At 36.6% G+C, this 25,086-nt stretch overlaps 1 protein-coding gene across 12 annotated transcripts in view; it reads left to right on the forward strand.

Annotated features, from left to right (window-relative positions):
* Window positions 1-25,086, forward strand: part of INTS6L (integrator complex subunit 6 like) — a 61,862-nt gene that overhangs the window by 22,834 nt on the left and 13,942 nt on the right. For 8 of the 12 annotated variants that reach the window (XM_055106307.2, XM_024927348.4, XM_024927349.4 and 5 more), the window contains exons 3-9: window positions 1,971-2,120; window positions 2,928-3,017; window positions 3,245-3,428; window positions 3,680-3,808; window positions 6,187-6,350; window positions 8,538-8,690; window positions 12,697-12,829. In XM_055106307.2, coding sequence (XP_054962282.1) covers window positions 1,971-2,120; window positions 2,928-3,017; window positions 3,245-3,428; window positions 3,680-3,808; window positions 6,187-6,350; window positions 8,538-8,690; window positions 12,697-12,829 — 1,003 coding nt within the window. Of the gene's footprint in view, window positions 1-670; window positions 809-1,970; window positions 2,121-2,927; window positions 3,018-3,244; window positions 3,429-3,679; window positions 3,809-6,186; window positions 6,351-8,537; window positions 8,691-12,696; window positions 12,830-25,086 lie in introns of those variants that run through there. The other 4 variants (XR_008622758.3, XR_004668753.3, XM_063601753.1 and 1 more) reach the window with 3 other exon arrangements.

Genomic DNA, 25,086 nt, shown 5'->3' on the forward strand with positions numbered 1-25,086 from the left:
CCATCCCATCAGTATTTCTCAAATGTCCCACTTTCAGTGAGAAGCCTTCCCTCACTCTTGGTCACTTGTTCTTTCAGTCTCCATAAGTGCATTTCTTATTCCTTTGTGGCAGGAACCCCTCAAGAGCTAATTCCTCTCTATATCCCCAGCACGTAGCATTCTGCCAAGTATAGCATAGTTTGTCAGTAAAAAATCTGTTGAATAAATACATGAAAAAATTGATCCTCTCCTCCACCCAAATGTACACCTTTCTCTTCTACCCCAAAGAAGAAATCTAATTTCCTAATTCAGTGTGATTTATAATCAACTACTGATAGTTCCAGGTATTTGAAAAGATACTTTAAATCATAATGCTTCCTTTTCACTAAAGTTCAGTTTATCTAGTCCAATAAGATTTTCCTTGGGCCATAAAGAGTTATTCTCATTCCCTATATTTCCAGTACTAAAAGTCATATATACAATTTGGCCAAAGGAGCACCTGGAAAGTTTTAACCTTTAAATGCTTCGACCTATAGGATATGTTAGGAACATTAAAATAAAAGACGACAAACTAAGCACATCTTTAATTTCACAAGAATTGCCAGCTTATTGGACCTGGAGTGAATCTTAACCAAGATCACCTTCACCTTGTAGGGTTATGCAGGTTGTGTTCTGTTTAACCCTAGGGGGCGCCACTCTCACAGATTATGATGTGAATGACTGCAAGATGGTATCATTTTCAGCCTTATACAGTGTTCCTGCTTATCAGATCATCCTCCTTTTCAGCTTAGGTCCTAAGAAGCCAACTGGTTTGCTCAAGGTCACACAGGTATTTCATAACAGGGTTCATAGCCAATAACCTGCCCCCTTTCTTACTTCTCAGTCATTCTACTAATCCAAATTGCTCTGGAAGACCATGAAACCAGAAAAGAGTGTTTGATGTAGTTGCATGGATAATGGACTATATGCCTTCAGCTAAATGTGAAATTCAAATGGTTTGGTTTATCTCAGTATCATTTGCTCTTGTTTTCCACCTCCAGCTGTACTGGCCTGGTTGGCATAACTTCAGCATTTAGCATATCACACTGCTGCTCTCAGACTCAAGTGGCTGTTCCACTCTGTTGCCACGCTGTGCTGTCTTCTCTCTTTCTTGCTGGCCCATTCCTCTGTGACTTCCTGTTAGCTACCACCTTCTTCTTTTAGCTTCTCTTCTCAGCATTTTTTGCTGCTTTGTTTTTATACCCATCTCAGACCAGTCAGCACGATCCTTTCCTTCCTTCTATTCTACAAACCAATCAATCACAGCATGTTGGCTGTTGACCTTGGATCTTTGGTTGTTTGCTGCTGTTCATAGCTGCTGGGCGTGGCTAGGGGATGCTGCTTCTTTGCCAAAACTTTTTGTTTCTTTTTCTTTCTCCCTTTATTTTAGATCTTGGGCTTTCTGAATGCTTGAAGATACCAGAAGGGTTATATCCAAATAAGTGTGGCTCTATTCCTATTACTCCCTCTTTACTCTTGCTTAAAAGTGAAAATATTGCTTCGGTGGAAGAATCTTGGTTAGAAGAATTAATGTAGCTCAGACAGTCAATATAGCTAATTGTCTCTACCAAGGACAATGCATTTAAAAAATAACTACTCCTTCCTCTGCCCCTTACTCCATGCTCACCATCAATGTGAAGCTAGGGTAACAGGTGTGTTGGCAGGTTTGGATGAGCCTGAACAGAAAACTGGACCTCTTGAGCCACAGTCCTTCAGCCATAATGGACGAAGTATTTTTTGCTTCAGTTCTTTGCGCTTGATCATTAGAGCTAGCAGGTCTTTCCGAAACTGCTTGCTTTAGTTCTACCTGATCAGTGAAGATATAGAATAGAATTAGGTTAAAGAGTGGTTAATTTCTTAGAGTTTTGATGCTTGCTGTTTAGTGATTGTTTGTACTTTATATATTGTTCATTGTATAATCAAGAAATTCTTTGTAAATGTTTGGTTTGCAGGCTGGTTGGAAGGAAAATCATGCAACATTCATGAGCGAACTAAAAAATCTTCAGGCTTCTGGACTGACTACTCTCGGTCAGGCTCTAAGATCCTCATTTGATTTGTTAAATCTCAATAGATTAATATCTGGAATAGACAATTATGGACAGGTAAAAATAATTTGAGTGAGTATGGCTAATTTATTTTGGTGGCTTGGGGTAAGAATTTAAAATTGGGCATGGTTACTAAGTTGTCTGCTACTTTTCATAACCTCCAAAAATGAGATTCTTATTACCTTTTAAATATATACTTTTTAAAAATCCCTCTTCTTTTGGTTCTTGTATATGGCTTGATAATAGAATAGCTAAAATTGTCTACCATGAGATAATCAGATGTTTGAGAATGATGTGAATAAACGGCTGAGAAATATCGGAACAAGACAATTGGAAAGAAACTTTCAGTGTCCTTAACTCCTCTGCCCCTCCCAATTTGATGAAAAAGCTCTAGGATAAGAAGGCAGAGTAGCATTTGCTGTTGCTCCCATTGTCCTTTCCTCCTCTAAAGTCTGTGCTCACAGTAACCAGAGTCACTCTCCAGGTTGCAGCACGCAAGTCACTAGTGTCCTATCTGTGCCAGGATTTTGACTTAAGTGAATGGATTCATGAGAGTGGATGATAATGCCAGTAATCTTGTAATATTATTTTGTGATTACTTGGAAAGCAGAGTGAGAGAGGTATTTGAATGTTAATGGTTTGGGGAGTTCCTGAATTATAAGAATTCCTCAGTTTATACTGAATGTTACCTCTTCAGGGGTTGTTATTTTTATTCCTACCCATTTCGTTCCCTGATCATTTCTTCCTTATTTATCCAGACAAATTTTATCATATTCTTGAGAGATCATTGGCAAGGCAAATATAAAAGTTTAAATATACTTTTATTACTTTACATGGCTCTAATGCTTTTTAAATGTATTTTAGGGGAGAAATCCATTTTTTTTAGAACCATCTATTTTAATTACCATCACAGATGGAAACAAGTTAACAAGTACTGCTGGTGTTCAAGAAGAGGTGAGATTTTTTTTTTAATTTTGTTTAAATGGCAGGGAACATGCAGCTATTTCTGTGGGAGGCATTTCCAGTTAACAGTAAGTTTGGTCAAATCATCCATCTTGGTAATCCTTGAAAGACTGCTTAATTTTATTGAGTTACATGAAAGAAAAAGTCAACCCTTTAATTCTTTCTTCATTTTTATATGGTTTGTTATGATGAACCTTTTCACATTTTTGCCTTATCAGCTCCATCTTCCTTTGAATTCCCCTCTGCCTGGAAGTGAACTAACCAAAGAACCTTTTCGTTGGGATCAAAGGTTATTTGCCCTGGTGTTGCGTTTGCCTGGAGTGGCTTCTACCGAACCAGAGCAACTAGGGAGCGTACCAACTGATGAATCTGCCATCACACAGATGTGTGAAGTCACAGGAGGTATTGGCAATATTTAATGTTTCTGAAGGAAAAATTCAGAGCATAGAGTATATTTTTCATTAAATGCCATATCCAGTCTTTACTTGTTTTCCTTCAAAGCCTTTTAACTCTGTTGCTTAAGGTCATCATTGGTATATTTGCTGCCAATGTAGTTATGATTATTTCAAGTTATATTTTAGGATTTTAAAATGCTTATATTATGAAATTATATTTGATCAAACTTGTGCTATTTATTTTTCCTTCTGGGATAGGTCGCTCCTACTGTGTGAGAACACAAAGAATGTTGAATCAATGTTTAGAATCTCTAGTTCAAAAAGTTCAGAGTGGTGTAGTTATTAATTTTGAAAAAACAGGACCAGATCCACTTCCTATTGGAGAAGGTATAGTAGATAACTTTTTTAACCCTAAAGTGTTATATAGGAGAATGAGAAGACATTAAATAAATTACTATAGACACAGTCTTCACTATGCACGTGCATTTGAGTGGTTACAAACATACATCCAAACAACTACCATACATTCACTGCCTATGTATATGTATCAGGTGGCCAAATTCTAACAACTTTAATTTCATGTTGAATGTTCCTAAGAACGTGTTTCCTTTTCCTGGTGCATTTTATATTCCCTGGTCCCAGTCTTTGGATGGCACTGACTCATTCACCTCTCTATTCACAAAATGTCTGGAGATTCACTATGGTGTACACTTAAATAATAATCTTGTTTTGGTTTTGTGAGTGCCAAATATGCTAAGCCATCTTTACGAAATATGTGTTAGTTTCTGCACCTCAGCAAGAAATTATGAATGTTTATCCAGGAACTGCTCATCTTCTCTAAGATCCTACACTAGTATTTTCCCGGTCACTTTTTCACTCTGAAGTTAAGAGTTGAGCAACCTTTTCTCCAAATGAGATTTCACAGAAAGTTCGACATTCAAAAATTGATGAAAGTAGGGTGACTTTTGCATAGGGGAAGTTAAATCGTAGTGAATCTCTAGATGGTTTGTGAATGGATGTTTGTAATCACTTGAATGCAAATGAATTTCAAAGGGATCAGGGAACTAAACAAGCACCATGGCAACGCATTGCAAGACTTCCATGGTAATGCACTGCAAGAACAGAGCTCCTAGAAAGTCTATGTGTATATGTATGTAAATGTGTAAGTGTATATATATATATATATATATACACACACACACACACACTCCATTATTATTACCACAGTGCTTGTCTAGCCTGATTTATATGTTTTAATTGCCTTGACGAAGAACAAAGGGGTCAAATGCATAAGGGCAGAAAGCTACACATTTCTGTCTGAAGCAGTGGATCCTGTGGCTCCTGATCTTTTGTTGTTATTGTTGTTGTTTTGCTCTTTAGTTCCCCATCCTTTTGAGAAGCTGTTGGAAAAAATATAGACCCCTTTCCCTATAAATACAGACATAAGTGACACATTCACAATTTTGTATATAATCTCAGGGGTTTTTTGGACCTCCAAGTTAAGAACATCTGCCATAAAAGACTGAGGCCCCACAGCCTATTTTAAATTAACTGTGTAGGAAGGCCATGTTATACTGCTAGCAATCCAAAATTTTGTGCTCACTATCTTAGCATAAACTGGGAACTTACATATTGAAATCCTAGTGGGATTTGGTGTCATGTAAATGGCACAGATTTTTTTTCTAGCTCCAGTTCTCCTTTGTCCAGAGTTCTTAACCTTTCAGGTTCTGATGAAAGTTAAGAACCCTTTCCTCAGAAAAATACACATTGTCAGAATTGTGAGCTCAACTTTGGGGGGATCCTCCAAAGCCATTACACTTTTTTTCCCTAGTGCACAGTGGACCCATTAAATCTCCTAGTCTAAAGAAATTACTTGTTTAAAGTAATGCTTAAATAAGTTATTCAAATGACTGATAATTTAAGAAAAATGAGACTCAAATCATTAAAGCATATCTTTTACAAATATTATCATTAAAAGTTTATATAACTCTGCCTTGCCCTGATTTGAGGCGGGGGGAGAAGGAGGAAGGAAATGAAATATGCTAGTTTAAATCATTAAAATGCATTCAGGATACATTATTCAGCATTATACAACACCCATTGTCCATGGAATTTTGATGGTGGATGGAGAAACCATAGTGAATTAGTCCACGATAAACTTGATGTGTTTGCTTTGTGCTCCCCTCAACTATATACACATTGTCTGCATTTCTTCTATCTTTAAGTGAATTTGGCTAGTTTTTATTTTGCCTTTGTGGTCATTGGGTCTAATTGTTTGGCAAAGAACACTTTTTTCTTGTATTTGGAAATAGAAAGAATATATAAATGGAATTTATGATCTATTTTTGTCAGACTCCAGAAATGTAAAAACTATACCAGGGAGTGAACAATTTCATTTGCCTAATTTAGTAATTGAATTCTTGAAAAATAACTGTAGTGTTTTGATGTTTTTAATTTATGTGTACGAGTCTCAGAAAATTTAAAACTAGTTTTACCATAGTTTTCTGCATAACTGCATATTCTCTTACTAGGTTAAGAATGGTGGGGTGGGTGTTGGGTTAGAAGAGATGGATTAGACGAAAACAGTTGCTAGAGAGAAGATTTAGAAATCCTAGTAGAGTCACTTTTTTTTCTTCTTCCATTTTTCATGAATCATTGTTCTTGTTTTATTTTGGACTTTGCTTTCAGCTGGAAAATTTGTACAAGAAGATCAGCAGCTGTAAAAAGAAACTCACGCCTTAGTTTGTCTTTTGTTTAACTTTTAGATGGACTTATGGATTCATCCAGGCCAAGCAATTCATTTGCTGCTCAGCCATGGCATAGTTGTCATAAACTCATTTATGTACGACCTAACTCTAAAACTGGTGTTCCTGTTGGACATTGGCCAATTCCAGAATCTTTTTGGCCAGATCAGAATTTACCTTCACTAGTAAGTGTCATAAAATAAAAAGGTAAACATCATTCTGGATTTTCAATTTTCTGATTACAGTGAACCTTTTAAAATAGCTTTGAGGCCTTTATGCCGTGCCACAGGCAAGTAAGTCTTCCCTCCTTTGCCTTCTATCTCTTACTGGAAGTCTAGCTTTGTGCCTAAAAGCAAAGGAGGACTTCCTTTATTTTCTGATACTTGTCATTCTTCAGTTGCCTTCGCCACTTGAGCTGCCCTTTTTGGATGTTAAAACATTGCTGTTTTTGATGCTGTTATAATCTGTTACTTGGTTTTCATTTCAGAGCAGCTGACTTGATTTACGTGGCAAACACAACGTCTAAAATGTACTGGCCTTGGTTTTCATGCACAGCCTCAGGAAGTTTGAACATAGTTTACACCTTGGATAGGTTCTGGGAACATATTAAAATCATATTCAAAATTCTACTTCTTCCTACTTTTCATCTTTTTGTAATCAATGGACTTTTGTAGCAATATACCTTTCAATGATGGGTAATTAAGCAATATTTAAAAAATAATCTCTAAGCAAGGACTTGTCTTTTTGGTCACTGCATTTGGTAGGAGAGGCTTTGCTATTACAGTTGCTCCCAGTGCCAGATCAATTGGCTTTTTTTTTTTTTTTGGAGGGAGGGCAGTGTCTAGTAATAAAGGAGACCGTATGAAACCCACTCTCTTTTGTCTTCTTTCCCCTTCCCCAAATTGTAAGAGGGCCTGAGTAATCTCCCTTGTGTGGGCTCAGGAGGGGACACAAACAAATCACTACTTCTTCTATTTAACATCTTCCTAGTTCAGTTCATCTATATTCTGTCTCAGTTTTAGAAATTTCTGACAGTGAATTGCATTTTCTCCTGGATTACTGCTTTTAGGCTTCTGCCCTTTTTTCAGAAGTGGCCATGAAAGACCTGAATGTAAGACTGAAGAGCCCTTTTGGCCCCTGCTGTGGGTGAGGGTAAACGTCCCACTCCTCTCCTCACGGCTTCAAGGTGTTACACCTGTGAAACCTCAGCCCTTCCAAACTCGAGTACAGGCTTTATGGCAAATTTACTTCATTTTTGCTAGCAAGAAGTCTTCATTCATGTCTTTATGACATTTTTACTTGTTCAAATCTAAGGAGTCAGAAACCTTTCACAAGTTAATTAAAACTAAGTTGGGAAAAAACAAAATAGAATAAGACACTCCAAGTAATTCACACATAGCTCATGTTACCATTCCTCCATCTTTAAAAGTTCATTTAAGAGCTATTTTTCTCAACCCCCAAACATCTTATAATTGTAAACTATAAAGGCAAATGAATATGTTTTCATTTTTTATAAAGGAAGCAGTGATATTTTATCATATTCATATTAGCTTTACAGGTTTCGCAACAAGAATAGGCTGACCCATTTCTTACTCTGTCTCTGGGACTTGTCCTGTGTCCCTCTCTCTCCATATTGCCCTTGCTGTTCGCCTTTCTCTCTCTGGTGCTCTCCAATCACACAAGCTAAACCTGTTACTTAAATGGCTTCTCCGTTAATCTGCTCCAGCACCCCAGATACACAGGCCTTCGAAGCCCAGCGCAAAGCATCCCCAGCTCCAGCTATTCAAGGCAAACACGTTGGTGTTAGCAATGCTGCAAAAATCCATCTGGGCCCTGGCATTGTGACTAGCTTATTATCAGTCTCTATCTTGCCCTTTCCATCCCTCTACTATTTTTCATCTTGCTTGTTCATGGCTTTAGCCCTCTCATTACCTTATTAGAAAGTTGCATGGATTTCTTCATTCCCAGCATATCTGGACTATCTGTAACCTCATGGTACAAAGGAATGAAGGGCAGGCAATTCTTGGAGGTCATAAAATAGATCTGAAATTCAACATTCATCCTACAATCATAAGAACTTCTTAAACATATTCAGAACAGTTTTTTTTCAATTCACTGAAATTTTAGTTATGAGTGTTGTAATTTACCTTTCCTCTTCCTAATGTCAAGTAGATAGTAAAGAATCTGAGCCCTCTCTCCCATGGAAGCCATTGGTGGTTCCTAGAGATCTAGTAATCTTCTTTCTCAAAATGCTAGTCTGTATTTCAGTGAAAATGTAACAAAATATAAAAGGACTTGCAGAATTGTCAGAAATATAAGCTTGCTTTGAGACCTAACCATTTTTTCTGCTTTTTTAAAAAAATTTTTTTTAGCCTCCACGAACATCTCATCCTGTTGTGAGGTTCTCCTGTGTAGATTGTGAGCCAATGGTAATAGACAAACTTCCTTTTGACAAATATGAACTTGAACCTTCGCCCTTAACTCAGTATATCTTGGAACGAAAGTCTCCCCATACCTGCTGGCAGGTACTTATCCTTACCTATTAGCTAAATGTCTGTAACCACTCTAGGATCTGGGAATTGTTTTAAGAAGCTTCAAAGGTTATTCTCAAAATAATTGGACTGACTGTGCTAATGATGTTTCTCATGAATGCTGTCAAATAAGCAACAGGGCCAGGCAAATAATTTCAGACTAATATGAATCATTAGTCTACTGTACATTGCCATTTAAAGCAATAGAGTCTGATGAAACCTATATATTTGAAGATTTGGGGGACCCCTTGAAGTCTACCCATGCACCCCAGCTTAAGAATCCCTAATCTAAAGGTTGTACTTCACTTCAGGTATGGCGTCTGCAGCTGAAACAAGGTGTTTAGCCCTTACTTTGAACTTGACAGATTGGAAGTACAGGATAGTTTAGGCAGAGAACCGTAAGTCCTGAAACTAATTTCTGTATTAGTGTAATATAATAAAACTCTTCGTCCTGTGGTACAAATCACACTAAAAAATGTGTGTAATGTGGATTTTGCAACTTGGATGAGACAAATGCATAGAGATATCTATCATACACTGGCTCTTCCAAGTGTTACACTTAAGCCAGAAGGATTTGCTGATTGGTTAATAGAGTCACCTATGGAATTTAATTTGTAAAAATTCAGAGATGGCAGTCACAGCCTTTTTATGTGGATACAACAAAAATGTCCTACACTGTAAAGATGTATGTTCTATTTCTAAACTGTAGAGATGTATGTTCTACTTCTATTAATATATAGGACTCTATAGCAATCAGTAACTGTTAGGCTCTATTTATGCAAGGAACACTTTCAGACTGCCATCTGTTTTATCTTAAAATGTGAGATTATTGCTACAAGTTGTCTGTAAGCTACTTAAATTCTCCCAAGATGCTACAACTAGTTAGAAAAAAAGGAGCAGGATTAAAGCAAGAATGTAAAAGCACAAGAAACAGAATAATCTCACAAACATAATACTGAGCAAAGAAGCCAGACAGAAAAGATTACATATTGTGTGATTCTATGTTATATACTTTCAGAGAGAGGTAAAACTAACTTACTCTGTTAGAAGTCGGGATAGTGGTTTCTCTTGGGGGGATGCAAGGTAGTGGACAGAAGAGGACACAAGGAGATGTCTGGTTTTGTTCTCTTTCTTTCTTTCATTCTTTTTGTTTTGTTTTGTTTTGTTTTGAGACAGCGTCCAGCCTGTTGCCCAGGGTGGAGTGCAGTAACACAATCTCAGCTCACTGTAGCCTCGACCTCCTTGGCTCAAGCAAAGCGATCCTCCCACCTCAGCCCCCCACAGAGGAGCTAGGACTACAGGCACACACCACAATTCCTGGCTAATTTTTTAAATTTTTTTTTTTTTTTTTTTTTTTTAGAGAGACGGAGTCTCACCGTGTTGCCCAGGCTGGTCTCAAACTCCTGGGCTCAAGCAATCCTCCCACCTCGGCTTCCCAGAGTGCCGGGATGATGGCATCAACCATTGTGCCTGGCCATATTCTGTTTTTTGACTCGTGTGCTGTTTACACATGTACATTCACTTTGTGAGCATTCATTGAGCTCTATACTTATAGTTTACCCCAAAAGTGCTAGAAATGTAGAGATATGGATAATAGATTGCTAATTTAAAATAAAGATATGACCTTTGAATTTATGGGTTGAAAAACATTTTTATAATGAAAGCAAATAAAATTAAAAATTATAGCTTTTCCCTAAAATAACCCCTCTTTTCTATATAGCACATTTCTTGGAAACCTTCTTCAGAGAAACTTAAGAAATGCTGTCCTTGCTCCTGCACTACCCCTTAAATATGTCATATGCCTCTTTCCTGTACTTTATGTTACTTTGTTTTAGAGTATTCTTAATGTGATGAATTAGTGTTAGTGAAAAAGAATAAAATGAACCAGTAGCCAGGAAATTTGGCAAAACCACAATGGAGACCGGAGCCTAACCCTAGCTCTGTCACCAACTATGTGGCCTTGCACGAGGGACTTACATTGTCTGAACTAGCTCTAAAGATCCTTTGGAACCCTAAAAATCTATGAATCTGTGGCTGATGAGGAATTTGGAAAAACTCAAGGGGCCAAGGAAGGTAGGAAAGAGAAAGAGAGAAAGAAACAAAATTCAGTGCTTTTCCTTTCATGGGAATCATAGATCTGACCCTTGACTGCCTTGTGCATGTGATTTTTTTTATCTTTCTTTGATGAATTTTTCCTCTCTTCTAATATACACACTTAGGAAATAAAATCCAGCATGGTTTATTGCAGTTATCTGTTTCTATTATCATTCAAATTATGACACAAAATCTAGTAGACTCATGTTTTAGTACAACTCATGTTCTGTGGGGTCATAAATTACATAAATTACATTACATAATTATACCAACTTATTCTTAGTGATAATATTATAAGAAGGTAGTGAATTGGTAGGTGATATTGGTAGTACTGAGAACTAGCAAGGTAAATGGATTCTGTTAAATGTCAAGGTTCGACTTTGTTGTAAATGATTCTGCCAAAGGACTTTGGAAAAGTAAAGGACCAGGTCTCTAAAAGTATATATTGGTGGTTTGGACCAAAGACTCTGAACATGGAACAGAGAAAACATGGCAGCTAGGGGACCCCAGCACAACATATCAACTGTAAGGGGGCTGATGATACAGGAATCACATCAGGAAATCAATAAGGAGTAAGAAAATAGTCATATGGAATTAAGATCAATGTTTTAATCTTCACTGAATGTTTACTCTACCAGCATAACTTTTTTTTTTTTGAGACGGAGTCCTGCTCTGTTGCCCAGGCTGGAGTGCAGTGTCAGCTCACTGCAACCTCCACCTCCTGGGTTCAAGTGATTCTGCTGCCCAGCCTCTTGAGTAGCTGGGATTACAGGTGCACCACCATGCCCGGCTAATTTTTGTATTTTTTAGTAGAGATGGGGTTTCACCATGTTGGCCAGGCTGGTCTGGAACTCCTGACCTCAGGTGATCCGCCTGCCTCGGCCTCCCGAAGTGCTAGGATTATAGGCGTGAGCCACCGCACTCAGCCACTACCAGCATAATTTATAAGAGAAATGCCTTCCAGGTTGACCCAAAGTATCTCCTTGCTGCCTCAAAATAATTAGCACCAGTGCCTGGCTTATTATAACAGGTTACTCAGTAAATATTTATTGAAAAAAAATGGATAAATGGGTAGGGGAAGGAGGCAGCAAAGATGCATAGAGCAAAGACTTAATAATAGTACAATGAAGATGGTTTACATAATCCTTTAAGTAGGCTTTGTTTTTGTAATTTCATGCTTCAGGCATGGGACTGTGTTCTATTTTCTTCACAGTCTGCACTCTGATTACCACTTGTTCTTTTGAGAAGTTAATTTGTTTTAGTGGCTGGTTTCCTCTTAGCAGTATTTCAGCTTTATTTTTCATTTTGCTAAGTAAGTAAATATTTGGGTACTGTTGATGTGGCCTGTGGTCTCTGAATGGTTGTTGCATAGTATAGTTTCATTTCTTAATATAATTTATAGGAGAATTGCGATCTGAACATTCATATTTAGTAGGATTTTTTTTGAGACAGGGTCTCGCTCTGTCACCCAGGGTGGAGCGCAGTGGCACAGTCATGACTCACTGCAGCCTCAAGCTCCCAGGCTCAAGCCATCCTCCTGCTCAGCCTCCCAAGGATCTGGGACCATAGGCACGTGCCACCACACTTGGCTAATTTTTTAAATTTGTTGTAGAGATGAGATCTTCCTTTGTCTCCCAGGCTGGTCTCAAACTCCTGGCCTCAAGCAATCCTTCCACCTCAGTCTCCCAAAGTGTCAGGATTATAAGTGTGAGCCACCTGTAATCCTAGTACATGAGCCTGGCCTAGTATAATATATTTTGACATAACCATAGGCTAAAAACACTATTGCTATTTTAAAATTACAATCAAATTGTGCCATAGATGCTGCTATGGAATGTTACAATGGGTTTGGTTTGACATAAAATCCTTATTGTCATCACTGTGCATTACTTCATGTTATTCTCAGGTATTTGTTACTAGCAGTGGAAAGTACAATGAACTTGGATATCCATTTGGTTACTTAAAAGCCAGTACAACTTTAACTTGTGTAAACCTCTTTGTGATGCCTTACAACTACCCAGTTTTACTTCCTCTTTTAGGTAAGTAAAACATGTGCCACTGAATCATCTTTAAAATACAACAGAAATGAAAAATCGATAATAGACTAAGCATTTTAAATGTAGATGACGGTAAAAAACTGATTTGAAAGGATAGAATTTGCATACTGTTTTCTGTTTTGTTTGTTTTCTTTTTGTTGTTTTTACATCAAACAGAAGAGAAGCTTGACTTTCAGTGTGTGATTCTTATGCTTGTTCTTCAGGTTGCAACTTCCAATGCACACCCCACCCCCAATCCCCAGTTTGAAGTGCACTTGGCTTTTTTGTATAGTTTGGGCCAAAAAATACCAAAACAGAGCTACCATGGGGTGGGAGTAATGGCTTGTGCTTGTTTCCCCTCAGAAGATAAATGCTCTTGAGGCATCTGTTTTAGGCAGAGTAGTGAGTTAAGAAAATAGGTACCAGAGTAAATTCTGCAATGACTGTGGTTGTAGAAGCTGTGATTTCCATAGCAAGGTTCTAAAAGGAACAACTCAAGAAGCTGTTACTCAGATACTAATGAAAATGTGTGTGGAGATATTTTCCCCTTATTGGAAGAGCCACATCTGTTTAGAGTAATGTAGTACTTACTGCACAGTATCCTAGTTGTAAAGTTGTAAATGTTTTTATTTCGTGGAGTTTCTTAATTTTTGCAAAAAGGGTCGAATCTTTACTAAGTTTTCATATGATCATTAAAACTATGAGACTTTTAGTGCTATAAATACAACATACATTGAATATACTGAAATTGCAATACTTTTACATGTCGATTTAAGAAGTTTAAGAATGAGTCATCGTAAATGTATTAGCATGATTATTTTATATAACCTATCTACTTTATTTCTTAGTGCAACCTAAGAGGGATGTTCTCTTTCTAAGAGCTGATTATCATTAACATAAGATATAGGTTATATCTTTCAGATTCATAAGACAGTCAGTAAAAAAGTGTCTGTATTTTGCAGATTTATTTATCCCTTTTCTTAAATATGTCTTTATGACTTCAGTTTCCACAACTATAAAGTGAAGAGATTAGACTATGTAATCTTCACTAACACTGTTAATGATATTATTTTTCTATTTTTAAGTGCACTTTTTTTGATCTACTTTATTGAGTTATGCTTGACGTACAAAAAGCTGTACATATTTAATGTATACAACTTGATGAGTTTGGAGATAAGTATATACGCATTAAACCATCACCTCATTCTATGCCATAAACCTCTCAGTCACCTCCAGAAGTTTCCTCCTGCCCTGGTAAGATCTACCCTCTTACTGATCTTTTAAGTACACAATACAGTATTGTTAACTATAGGTACTATGCTAGAAAACATTATGCTGAGTGAAATAAGGCAGACACAGAAGAACAGATACCACATGATACCACTTACACAGTTTTTATTTTGAGATAATTGCAGATTCACATGTAGTTGTAAGAAATAATATGGAAAGAGATGACCTCAAAAGCACAGGCTGCAAAGACAAAACTAGACACATGGGACTATATCAACCTTAAAAGCTTGTGCATCAAGGGAGACGATTAACAGAGTGAAAAGGCAACCTATGGAATAGGAGAAAACATTTGCAAATCATATATCTTATAAGGGCTTAATTTCCAAAAAATATAAGGAAGTCTTACATTTCAATAGCAAAACAAAAACAAAACCCTAAATAGCCTGCTTAAAAAATGGGCAAAGGACTTGAATAGATATTTCTCCAAGGAAGAGGTACAAATGGTTAACAAGCATATCAAGAGATGCTCAACATCACTAATCATTACAGAAATGCAAATCAAAACTACAGTAAGGCATTACATCACACCCCTCAGGATGGTCACTATCACAAAAACAGAAAATGAGAAGTGTTGGTAAAGATGTGGAGAAATCGGAATTCTTGTGCACTCTTAGGAATGTAAAATGGTGTAACCAGTATGGAAAACAGATAGAAGTACCTCAAAAAATTAAAAATAAAATTAACCATATGATCCAGCAATCCCATTTCTGAGTATATATCCAAAAGAATCGAATCCAGAATCTTGAAGATATATTTGCACACCCATGTTCACTGCAGCATTATTCACAATAGCCAAAAAAAAATCCATTGATGGATAAATGAATAAAGAAAATGTGGTAGATATACATGCAATGGAATATTATTTAGCCTTAAGAAGGAAATTTTGTGACATGCTACAATATGGATGAACCTAGTGGACTTATGCTAAGTGAAATAAGCCAAATGACAAATATTGTATGATTCCACTTACATGAGGTATTAAAAGTAGTCAAACTCATAGAAACAGGGGCTGGGTGAGGGGAAAATGGGAACTTGTTCTTCAGTGGGTAATAGAGTTTCAGTTTTGTAAGGTGAAAAGCCTCTAGATATCTGTGGCACAGCAATATGCATACAGTTAACACTACTGGACTGTACAGTTAAAAATGGTTAAGATGGTAAGTATTACGTGTTTTTAAACACAATTTCTTCTTTTCTTTTTTCTTTTTTTTTTTTTTGAGACAGAGTGTCTCTCTGTCACCCAAGCCACAGTGTAATGGCATGATCTTGGCTCACCGCAACCTCCACCTCCCAGGTTCAAGTGACTCTCCTGCCTCAGCCTCCCAAGTAGCTTGGATTACAGGTGCACACCACCACGCCCAGCTTTTTGTATTTTTAGTAGAGATGAGGTTTCACCATATTTTCCAGGCTGGTCTCGAACTCCTGACCTCAAGTGATTGGCCCACCTTGGCCTCCTAAAGTGCTGGGATTGCAGGCATGAGCCACTGTGCCCAGCCTAAACACAATTTTTAATAACATTTTTAAAAAAGAAATAACACAGAAAGATCCTATGTACTCTTTATTCAGTTTTCCCAAATGGAAGTCTTGCAAAACTACAGTACAGTATCACAATTGTGATATTAACATTGATGCAGTGAAGATACAGAACATTTTCATCACCACAAAGATCCCTTATGAGGCCCTATTACAGCCACATCTACCTGCCTTCTGTACCCATCCCCTCCTTAACCACTGCCAACCACTAATCGGTTCTACATGTCTACAATTTTATTATATCAAGAATGTTATATAAATGGAACCATTCAGTATGTAACCTTTTGGAATTGGCTTTTTTCACTCAGTGTAATTCTCTAGAGATTCCTTCAGGTTGTTGCAAGTATCAATAGTTTGTTCCTCTTCACTGCTGAGTTTACAAACTATGACATTAATATACCACAGTTTCTCCACCTGTTCACTTGTTGAAGGACATCTGTGTTGTTTATGCTTTTTGGCTATTGTGAATAAAGCTACTGTAAACATTTGCATACAGGTTGTGAACATAAGTCTTCACTTCTATGAGATAAATGCCCAGGAGTGCAATTGCTGGATCCTATGGTAGTTGCATGTTTAGTTATTTAAGAAATAGCCTAAATGTTTTCCAGAGTAGCTATACTATTTTACATTCCCACCATTAGTGTATGAGTGAATCAGTTTCTCTGCATCTTCATCAGCCATTGGTGTTGTCAGTATTTTTAAAATTTTAGCCATTTTGATAGGTGTATGGTGATATAGCACTGTGGTTTTAATTTGTATTTCCCTAATGGCTAACAATATTGATCATCTTTCTATGTGCTGATGTGATGATGTGCCATTGTATATGTTCTTTGGTGAACTGACTTTTCCCTATATTTTAATTAGATTGTTTGCTTTTGTTACTGTTGAGTTTTGAAAGTTCTTTATATATCATAGATACTAGCCCTCTGACAGATAGGTGACTTGCAAATACTTATTTAGATCTTTTTTGATCTTTCATTGGTGTTACGCAGTTTTCCACTTACAAATACGGTGCATATTTTGTTATATTTACACTTACTTCATTTTTTGAGTGATTGCAAATGGTGTATTTTTGATGTTGGTATCTACATGTTCACTGCTAGTATATACAAATACAGTTGATTTTTATGTTAATATTGTATCCTGCAACTTTACTGAGCTCACTTATTAGTTGTAGGAGAGTTTTGTAGATTCCCTGGAATTTTCAACATAGACAATTATGTCATCTGCAAATAGAGACAGTTTTACCTTTTCTATTCTTATCTTTATGTTTTTTCTTTTATTTTCTTGCCTTACTGTACTGTAGAGAACTTCCAGCACTGTGTTTAATGGCAGTGGTAAGATGTATGTTCCATCGGTGCTTGACAACTATGCACTATTCATTCTTACATTAAGCATAATGCTTTTGTAGATTTTCTTCATCAAGTTGAAGAGTTCTGGCTGGGTGCGGTGGCTCACGCCTGTAATCTCAGCAATTTGGGAAGCCAAGGCGGGTGGATCACCTGAGGTCAGGAGTTTGAGACCAGCCTGACCAACATGGCAAAACCCTGTCTCTACTAAAAAATACAAAAATTAGCTGGGCGTGGTGGCACGCATCTGTAGTCCCAGCTACTTGGGAGGCTGAGGCGGGAGAATCGCTCAAACCCGGGAGGTGGAGGTTGCAATGAGCTGAGATTGTGCCACTGCACTCCAGCCTGGGAGACAGTGCAAAACTCCATCTCAAAAATAAAAAGTTGAAGAATTCCCCTTCTATTTGTATTTTTCTGAGTTTTAAAAAATCATAAATAGGTGTTAAAGATTCTCAAATGCTCTTTTTTTTTTTCTTTTCTTTCTTTTTTTTTTTTGAGATGGAATCTTGCTGTGTTGCCCAGGCTGGAGTGCAGTGGCACAATCTCAGCTCATTGCAACCTCCACCTCCTGGGTTCAAGCGATTCTCATGCCTCAGCCTCCCAAGTAGCTGGATTACAGGCATGTACCACCCTGCCTGGCTAATTTTCATATTTTTAGTTAGAGACGGGGTTTCACCATGTTGGGCAAGCTGATCTTGAACTCCTGACCTCAGGTGATCCATTCGCCTCGGCCTTCCAAAGTGCTGGGATTATAGGCACAAGCCACTGGGCCAGGCCTCAAATGTTCTTTCTGCATCATTTGATATGACCATATGATTTTTCTTCTTTAGTCTGTTAAGTATGATGGATTACACTGACTAATTTTCAAATATTGAACCAGCTTTCTATCCCTGAAATAAATCTCACTTGGTCATGGCATATAATTCTTTTCATATATATTACTGAGTTCTATGTGCTGATATTTTCTTGAGTAATTTTGTGTCTATATTCATGAAAGATATTGGCCTGTAGTTTTCTTTTTTGTTGTTGTCTTTGGTTTTAGTATCAAGGTAATACAAGCTCTTCATAAAATGAATTGGGAAGTGCTTCTCCTATTCTGTTTTCTGGAAAAGATTGTGTATAATTGGTATTAATTATTCTGTAAACATTTGATAGAATTCCTGAGTGAAACTATCTGGTTCTAAACATTCCTGTTGGGAGTTTTCAAATTATTAATTCAATTTCTTTCATAGTTATAGGGTTATTCAAATTATGTATTTCATTGAGTGAAATGTGGTTATATGTCCTTTTGAGGAATCAGTCCATTTGTCCATTTTATCTAAGTTGTGAAATGTATGTGTGTAGAGTCATTCTTAGCAATCCCTTATGGTCCTTTTGATGTGTACAGAGTCTTTAGTGATATCACCTATATTATTCCTGGTGTTGATAATACGGGTCTTATGTCTTCTTTGTCTTTGTCAGCCTTGCTAGATGTTTGTCACTTTTATTAATCTCATCAAAGAACCAGCTGTTTCATTAATCTTATCAATTTTTTTTAAATTTCATTGATTTCTTTATTTCCTTTCTTCTTACTTTAAGTTTGTTTTGCTTTTCTTTTTTGATTCTTGGTATGGGATCTTAGATTATTGGTTTGATACTTTTCCTCTTTTCTATTGTAAGTAGTACTTAGTGCCTTAAATTTCTCTCAGCGCTAATTTAGCTGCTTTCCACAAATTTTACATGTTGTCCTTCATTTTCATTCACTTTACTTTGTCTTTTGATTTCTCCTGAGACTTATTTGACCCATAGATTATTTAGAAGTGTATTGTTTGATTTCCAAGTATTTTGAAATTTACCTATTATCTTTTTGTTACTAGTTTCTAGATTGAATTCCATCGTGGTCAGAGGACACATCTGTATTCGATATCTACTCTTATAAATATGTTGCCATTTGCTTTATGGCAAAGCATATTTTCTATCTTAATATATATTCCAGCAGTGCTTGAGAATAATGTATGGTCTCATGTTGTTTGGTAGGATATTCTACAAGTGTTAAATTGTTCCTGTTGGTTGATGGTGTTCTGCTATATCCTTGTTGATTTTCTGTCTATTTGCTCTATCACTTTTTGAGAGAGGGTTGTTGAAGTCTCCAACTATAATTGTGGATTTGTCTGTTTCTTTTTCAGTTCCATCAATTTTTGCTTCAACTATTTTGCAGCTTTTACTTGGTTCATACACATTTAGAATCATGGTGTATTCTTCCTTGATTGATCATTATGTAATGTATCTTTGCTAATTTTCTTTGCTTTTAAGTCTGCTTTATCTGATACTAATGTATCCACTTCTGTTTTTCTTTGATGTTTGCATGATATATCTTTTCCCATCATTTTACTTTGAACTTGCCTATAACTGTTTTGTTTAAGTGAGTTTCTTATGGACAGCACATTTTTGGGTCATGTTTTTTAATCCACTCTGCCAATCTTTGTTTTCTAATTGATGTATTTAGATATCTGCATTTAATGTGATTATTGTTATGTTAGGGCTTAAGTATGCCATCTTATAGTATTGTTTTCTCTTTGTTCTATTTTTCTTTTCTCTGTTTTCATTTTACTGGCATCTTTTGGGTTATTTAAATGTTTTTTAGAATTCTATTTTCTTTTACTATAGTACTTTCAAGTATATCTGTTTGGATAGCTTTTTTAGTGATTGCTCCAGGTGTTATATATACACAAATTACCACAGTCTACTCGTTCTCATTATTTTACTAATTTGAGTGGAATATAGAAACTTTATCTCTCATTATATTCCCTTACCCTCCTCTATTTATAATAAAATTATCTGAACTATTTTATGTACAATTAGAAATACATGAGGCAGTGTTATAACTTTCGCTTCAACTGTCAAACATAATTCAGAAAACTCAGGATGAAAGTCCATTGTTTTAAACCATATTTTGGCATATCCTGTTCTTTCTTCCTGATAATTCAAGGTTTGTTCTTTTATGTTTAATTTCTGTTTAAAGAACATCCTTTAGCTGTTTTTTAAGGGTAGGTCTGCTAGTGACAAATTCTCTTAGTTTCTCTTCATCTGAGAATACCTTGATTTCCCCTTCATTCCTGAAATATATATATACATATATATGTATATACATATGTATATATCCATATGTGTGTGTATGTGTGTGTGTGTATATATATATATATAGAGAGAGAGAGAGAGAGAGAGAGAGCTAGGTATAGAATTCTCGGTTGGCAGTACTTTTATTTTAGCACTAGAAAAATGCTGTGTAACTGCCTTCTGTTCTTTTGGTTTCTAATGAGAAATCTACTTTAATTCTAATTGTTCTTCCTCTGCAAGTGAGGTATTGTTTTTCTTTGCTTTCAAGATTTATTTCTGCCTGTAGTTTTCAGAAGTTTGATTATGATGTGTCTTGGCATGCAATTCTCTGAGATTATTCTGTTTGAGGTTCATTCAGCTTCTTGAATCTGTAGGTTTATTTCTCCTTCCAAATTTGGCCGGTTTTCAGCCATTTATTACCTTGAGTACTTTTTCAGCCCCACTTTCTTTCTCTTCTCCTTCCAGGATTCTGTTGACATGAATGTTAGATCTTTTCTTATAGTCTCTTAGGTTCCTTAGGCTCCGTTCATTTTTTTCATTCTATTTTCTCTGTTATTCAGATTGGGTAATTTACATTGTTCTATTTTCCAGTTCATTGATTATTTCCTCTGTCCCCTGCATTCTGTTGTTGAGCCTATCTACTGAGCTTTTTATTTTGGTTATTGTATTTTTTTAATTCTAAAATTTCCATTTAGTTATTCTTTATATCTTCTATTCTTATTCTCTGTTTCTTTGCATGTGTTTTCATTTGTTTCAAGCCTGCTCATATTATTTTTTGAAACATGTTTTATGATGGCCGCTTTAAATTGGATATTTTTAACATCTCTATTATCTTGGTGTTGGCATCCCTTAATTGTCTTTTTAAATTAATTTTGAGGCCAGGCATGGTGGCTCACACCTTAATCACAGCACTTTGGGAGGCCAAGGCAGGTGGATCACTTGAGGTTAAGAGTTCCAGACCAGATTAGCCTGGCCAACATGGTGAAACCCCGTCTCTACTAAAAATACAAAAATTAGCCGGGCATGGTGGTGCACGCCTGTAATTCCCACTACTCGGGAGGCTGAGGCACGACACTTACTTGAACTTGGGAGACAAAGGTTGTAGTGAGCCCAGATCACGCCACTGCACTCCAGCCTGGGTGTTGGAGTGATACACTGTCTCAAAAAAAAAAAAAAAAATTAATTTTGAGATCTTCCTGGTTCTTGGTATGATGAGTGATTTTTTTCCTGTACATTTTCAATATTTTGTTATGAGTCTCTGGATCTTACTTAAACCTTCTGTTTTAACTTACTTCCTCTCACACTCCTCTTGGAGAAACTGGGAGGTGCTGCCTCATTCATGCCAGGTAGAAGTCCAGGCTCGCCACTTGGCCTTCATTGACACCAAAAGGGAGGGATCTCCTTGTTATTGTTGTGTGTGGGTAGGAGTTCTGGATCCTCCCTAGAATGATACCTTCCTGGCTGTAAGAGATAGGAATGCTTCATTATCTTCCACACTTGACCTCCACTGACACCATATGGGTAGAGGTGACCTCATTACTACTGAGCAGTTGTGAAAGTCCTATACAACTATTATGGGCTAAGCTCTAGGGTCCCATCTTTGGTCTAAATCCAGCCTGCCTTCCAAATTATTCCCTGAAAATTCCTTTAACTAGAGTAGCTGGTCTTCCAGTAGCTATCAGGATGTAGAGCACTTTACAATAGCAAGACTCATCCTCTCATCTTTGCCTTTGCTCGTCTTTCAGGTAATGGAGGTCAGATGAAGGCATGACATAATGGTTAAGAGGAATGATTATAGTGTGATCAAGCATTCAGTTCTCTCTTTGCCTAAAACCTTCTGTGCTTAAGTTGCCATGTGGTGCCCTTCCCCAAACTCCTCAGCACTATGCCAAGTCAAATCCTGACACTGTCTTCCTGGTCACCTTTTAGTTTGCATCACTCTGTTCCTCAAATGTCAAGTGTTTCTTCTGTTTGAAGTGTCTTCTGTCACCAGTAAGACATGTGTGGCATCTGTGCCTGGTCCTCCTTAGCCTATAACACTAAGACTCCAACCCTGCCTAGAGCATGATGACCTAAATTATTTTGGTTGCCCAACAGCCTTCTGGATGTTTCAAGAGTGTCTTCAAGCCAAGCTGAACTCTTACCTTACCATGCTCTTCCTCCTCTCTGCACAGTTTAGTTAGTGGCATCACCATGTCTATGCAAACATCCCACACCAGAAACTCTGGAGGTATCTTTGACTCTTCCCCTGTTCCCTAATCCCATACATTCAGCTAGGGTCCATGCCAATCTTGACTCAGTTCCCATTCTGCCCCCTGGCTTCAAATATCCATCTCCAGGCCTTTCTGTAACCTGTGTTTTCTGAGGAGTATAGGGTTTTTAACACCCTTTGAGGCTGGAGGTCCTTGAGCTCCTGAAGTCCAAACTTGGGATTCCTTGTGAGTTTCTGAAATAAACAGAAACTCAACATTTCCATAATTACTTAATTCTCTGGGGAGTTTGACATTTATAGTGGTTAAGAGTTTGGGCTGGAGGGCATAGCTGCCCAGGTATGAATCTGGCTCTGCTACTTGCTAGTTTCATGACCTTGGGCAAGATACCTAATCTCTCTATGCCTCAGTTTCCTCATTAGTGAAATGGGGATAATGATAGTACTTACCTCAAAGGGATTTAGTTGGAATTAAATGAGTTAATATAGTTAAATTGTTTAGAACTTGCCTGGCAAATAGTAAGTGCTCAATAAATGCTGTTGTTATTATTATTGTCATTATTAATACCTACATTATCTTAGTAGCTCTCGAAGGCACTGCTATATTATACTAAGAAGGCTATTGTATAATTTTGCAGTTTTAGTGGACAGGGACAGTTAGTAAAAGGGCAAGTTAAGTTATACAGACTACATAAGTCCAGAACCATCACTATATTACTGCATAGTACAGTAATTGTTCATAACAGTGTCCCTTGTTTTCTTTTTATTAATACCAGATTTCAATCAAATTAAGGTCATGAAAGTTTAATTACTTATGCACTAAAACTTACCAGAAAATATAAAATATCTCATTTTCTGGAATAGATAAACGAAGCTTAATTGTATCAATGAGCTACCAGAATCATTTCATTAAGGAGGTCACCAGATTGTTGTAGTTAGCAAAGGACTCTCTCCCAATTAGGAAATTAGTTTTTCTATTGAGACCTAATAACTGCAGAAATTAGAGCATTTGTAACAACTTTTTTTTTCATTTTCTTAAATATATCACATTCAATCCACCTGTTCTTTTAAATTAAGAACTGAGGACTTGTGTAAAAAATAAACTTTAGTTCCATATTAAAACCAGTTATGATCAGGAGGAAGAAAGGGAGAGGTATGAGAATAGAGAATAGAAGCAGGATACTTTGATGTGTATCAGTCACTATGTATCTGGTGCTTAACAGCTTACACTGGTTTGTTTGTTTTTCATTTTGTACGGGGCTTTTACACATACATTATGTAGTTCCTTAGAATAGTCTTGTGGTAAGGCAATTATCATCTAACCCATTTTATAGATGAAATGGAGGCTTACAAAAGGCAATTTCTCCAAACTCACTGAGCTAAGGATGTGGCTGAGCTTGAACTCAAACCCAGGTCTTCCCTCTCTTTGAAGAAAGAAATGGGGAGAAAGGAACTGGAAGAGAAAATACCGGTCATTTTTGAGGTGTTGGCAGTATCATTTTACTTTCATTCTACACTCTCATCACCTCTTCTTTCAAATGTTGATCAGCTAATTGTTTATGTGACACCTTTACTGTACCATCCTAGAGAGTCCATGTGAATGGGTATTTAATGCCATGGAAATAATTTGCTGAGCTACAGAGGTAGTGACTAAGGCAGTGTCACCCCAGGAGCTCTCTACTCTTAATCTAGACTGCAGAAGATTTTCTTTCTTCTCCTGACTCCCATTTTAAAACTCTGGCAGAAAATAATTAGCCTAAATGAGCTCCTTGGTGGAATCATTGCACTTGGCATTGTTAGAAATGCAAAGAGTATTATTCACTTGATTATCTAATCTATTTATATCTAAAAGTTTCTCCAGTATTTACGTTTGTCCGTTAGTTTCCAAAATCTGCCTAATTCCCAACAGACTCCACATAAAGACATGGTATAACAGGATATATCCATGGTCTCTCATTCCTTTCTGTCAAGATATGAATGGTCTTTAAAGGCCCCACTTGCTGCAATGAACCAGAAATATCTTCAAATCTTTAACAAAAGACCTACATTTTATGACTTTGTAAATTCATTTAAATTTGTTTCAGCAGGAGTGAATAATTTATTATAGCTGTAAAAGGAAGGAAATATGTAGTCGCTTTTCTTAACTAAAGTAATTCAGATTTTCAAAGAATAGCCCTATTTGTAAAGAAATTATGCATGTGGGATAGGGATGGTTTTGTCTCTGTAAGTAAAGCATTTTTTTTTAAAAATCAAAACTACTAAAACCTTAAGACACAAAATAAAGGATGAATTTATAGTGTCTTTGGTACCTATAGTATGTGTGGCAGATTCATGTTGATGTCTGGGGATTCCAATTTTTATATTTTTATTGTATTAGAAAAATGTTTTTTTCTTACACTTGGAAGGAAATAATGAGATGTGAAGGAAATTTTCATGCGTATATAAAATGTATTTAGATTATTAAAATAATTAAATTAAGTGTGAAAAGATAGGGAATGTCTACTTAGGTAAATATTTTTAGTTCAAATATTTTTAGTACATGGTATTCAAGAAACATGTTTAGTTGTTCTACAGAATTTTAAACTTCAACCTAACATCTGTACTTACTTCTACTAGTGCTTTTACTATCACCCAATGACTTTAGGTCAGTGAGTGACCTAAAGTTTGGCTCAAAATGTGTGATCATGGAAATAAAAAAAAAATGCAGAGGCAGGGAAATATGGCTAAACAAAGCATAGGCTGATTAAAATTTTTATTTTATTATTTTATTTTATTTTATTATGTTT

Source organism: Pan paniscus, chromosome X, assembly GCF_029289425.2.
Source record: "Pan paniscus chromosome X, NHGRI_mPanPan1-v2.0_pri, whole genome shotgun sequence".
Taxonomy (NCBI): domain Eukaryota; kingdom Metazoa; phylum Chordata; class Mammalia; order Primates; family Hominidae; genus Pan; species Pan paniscus.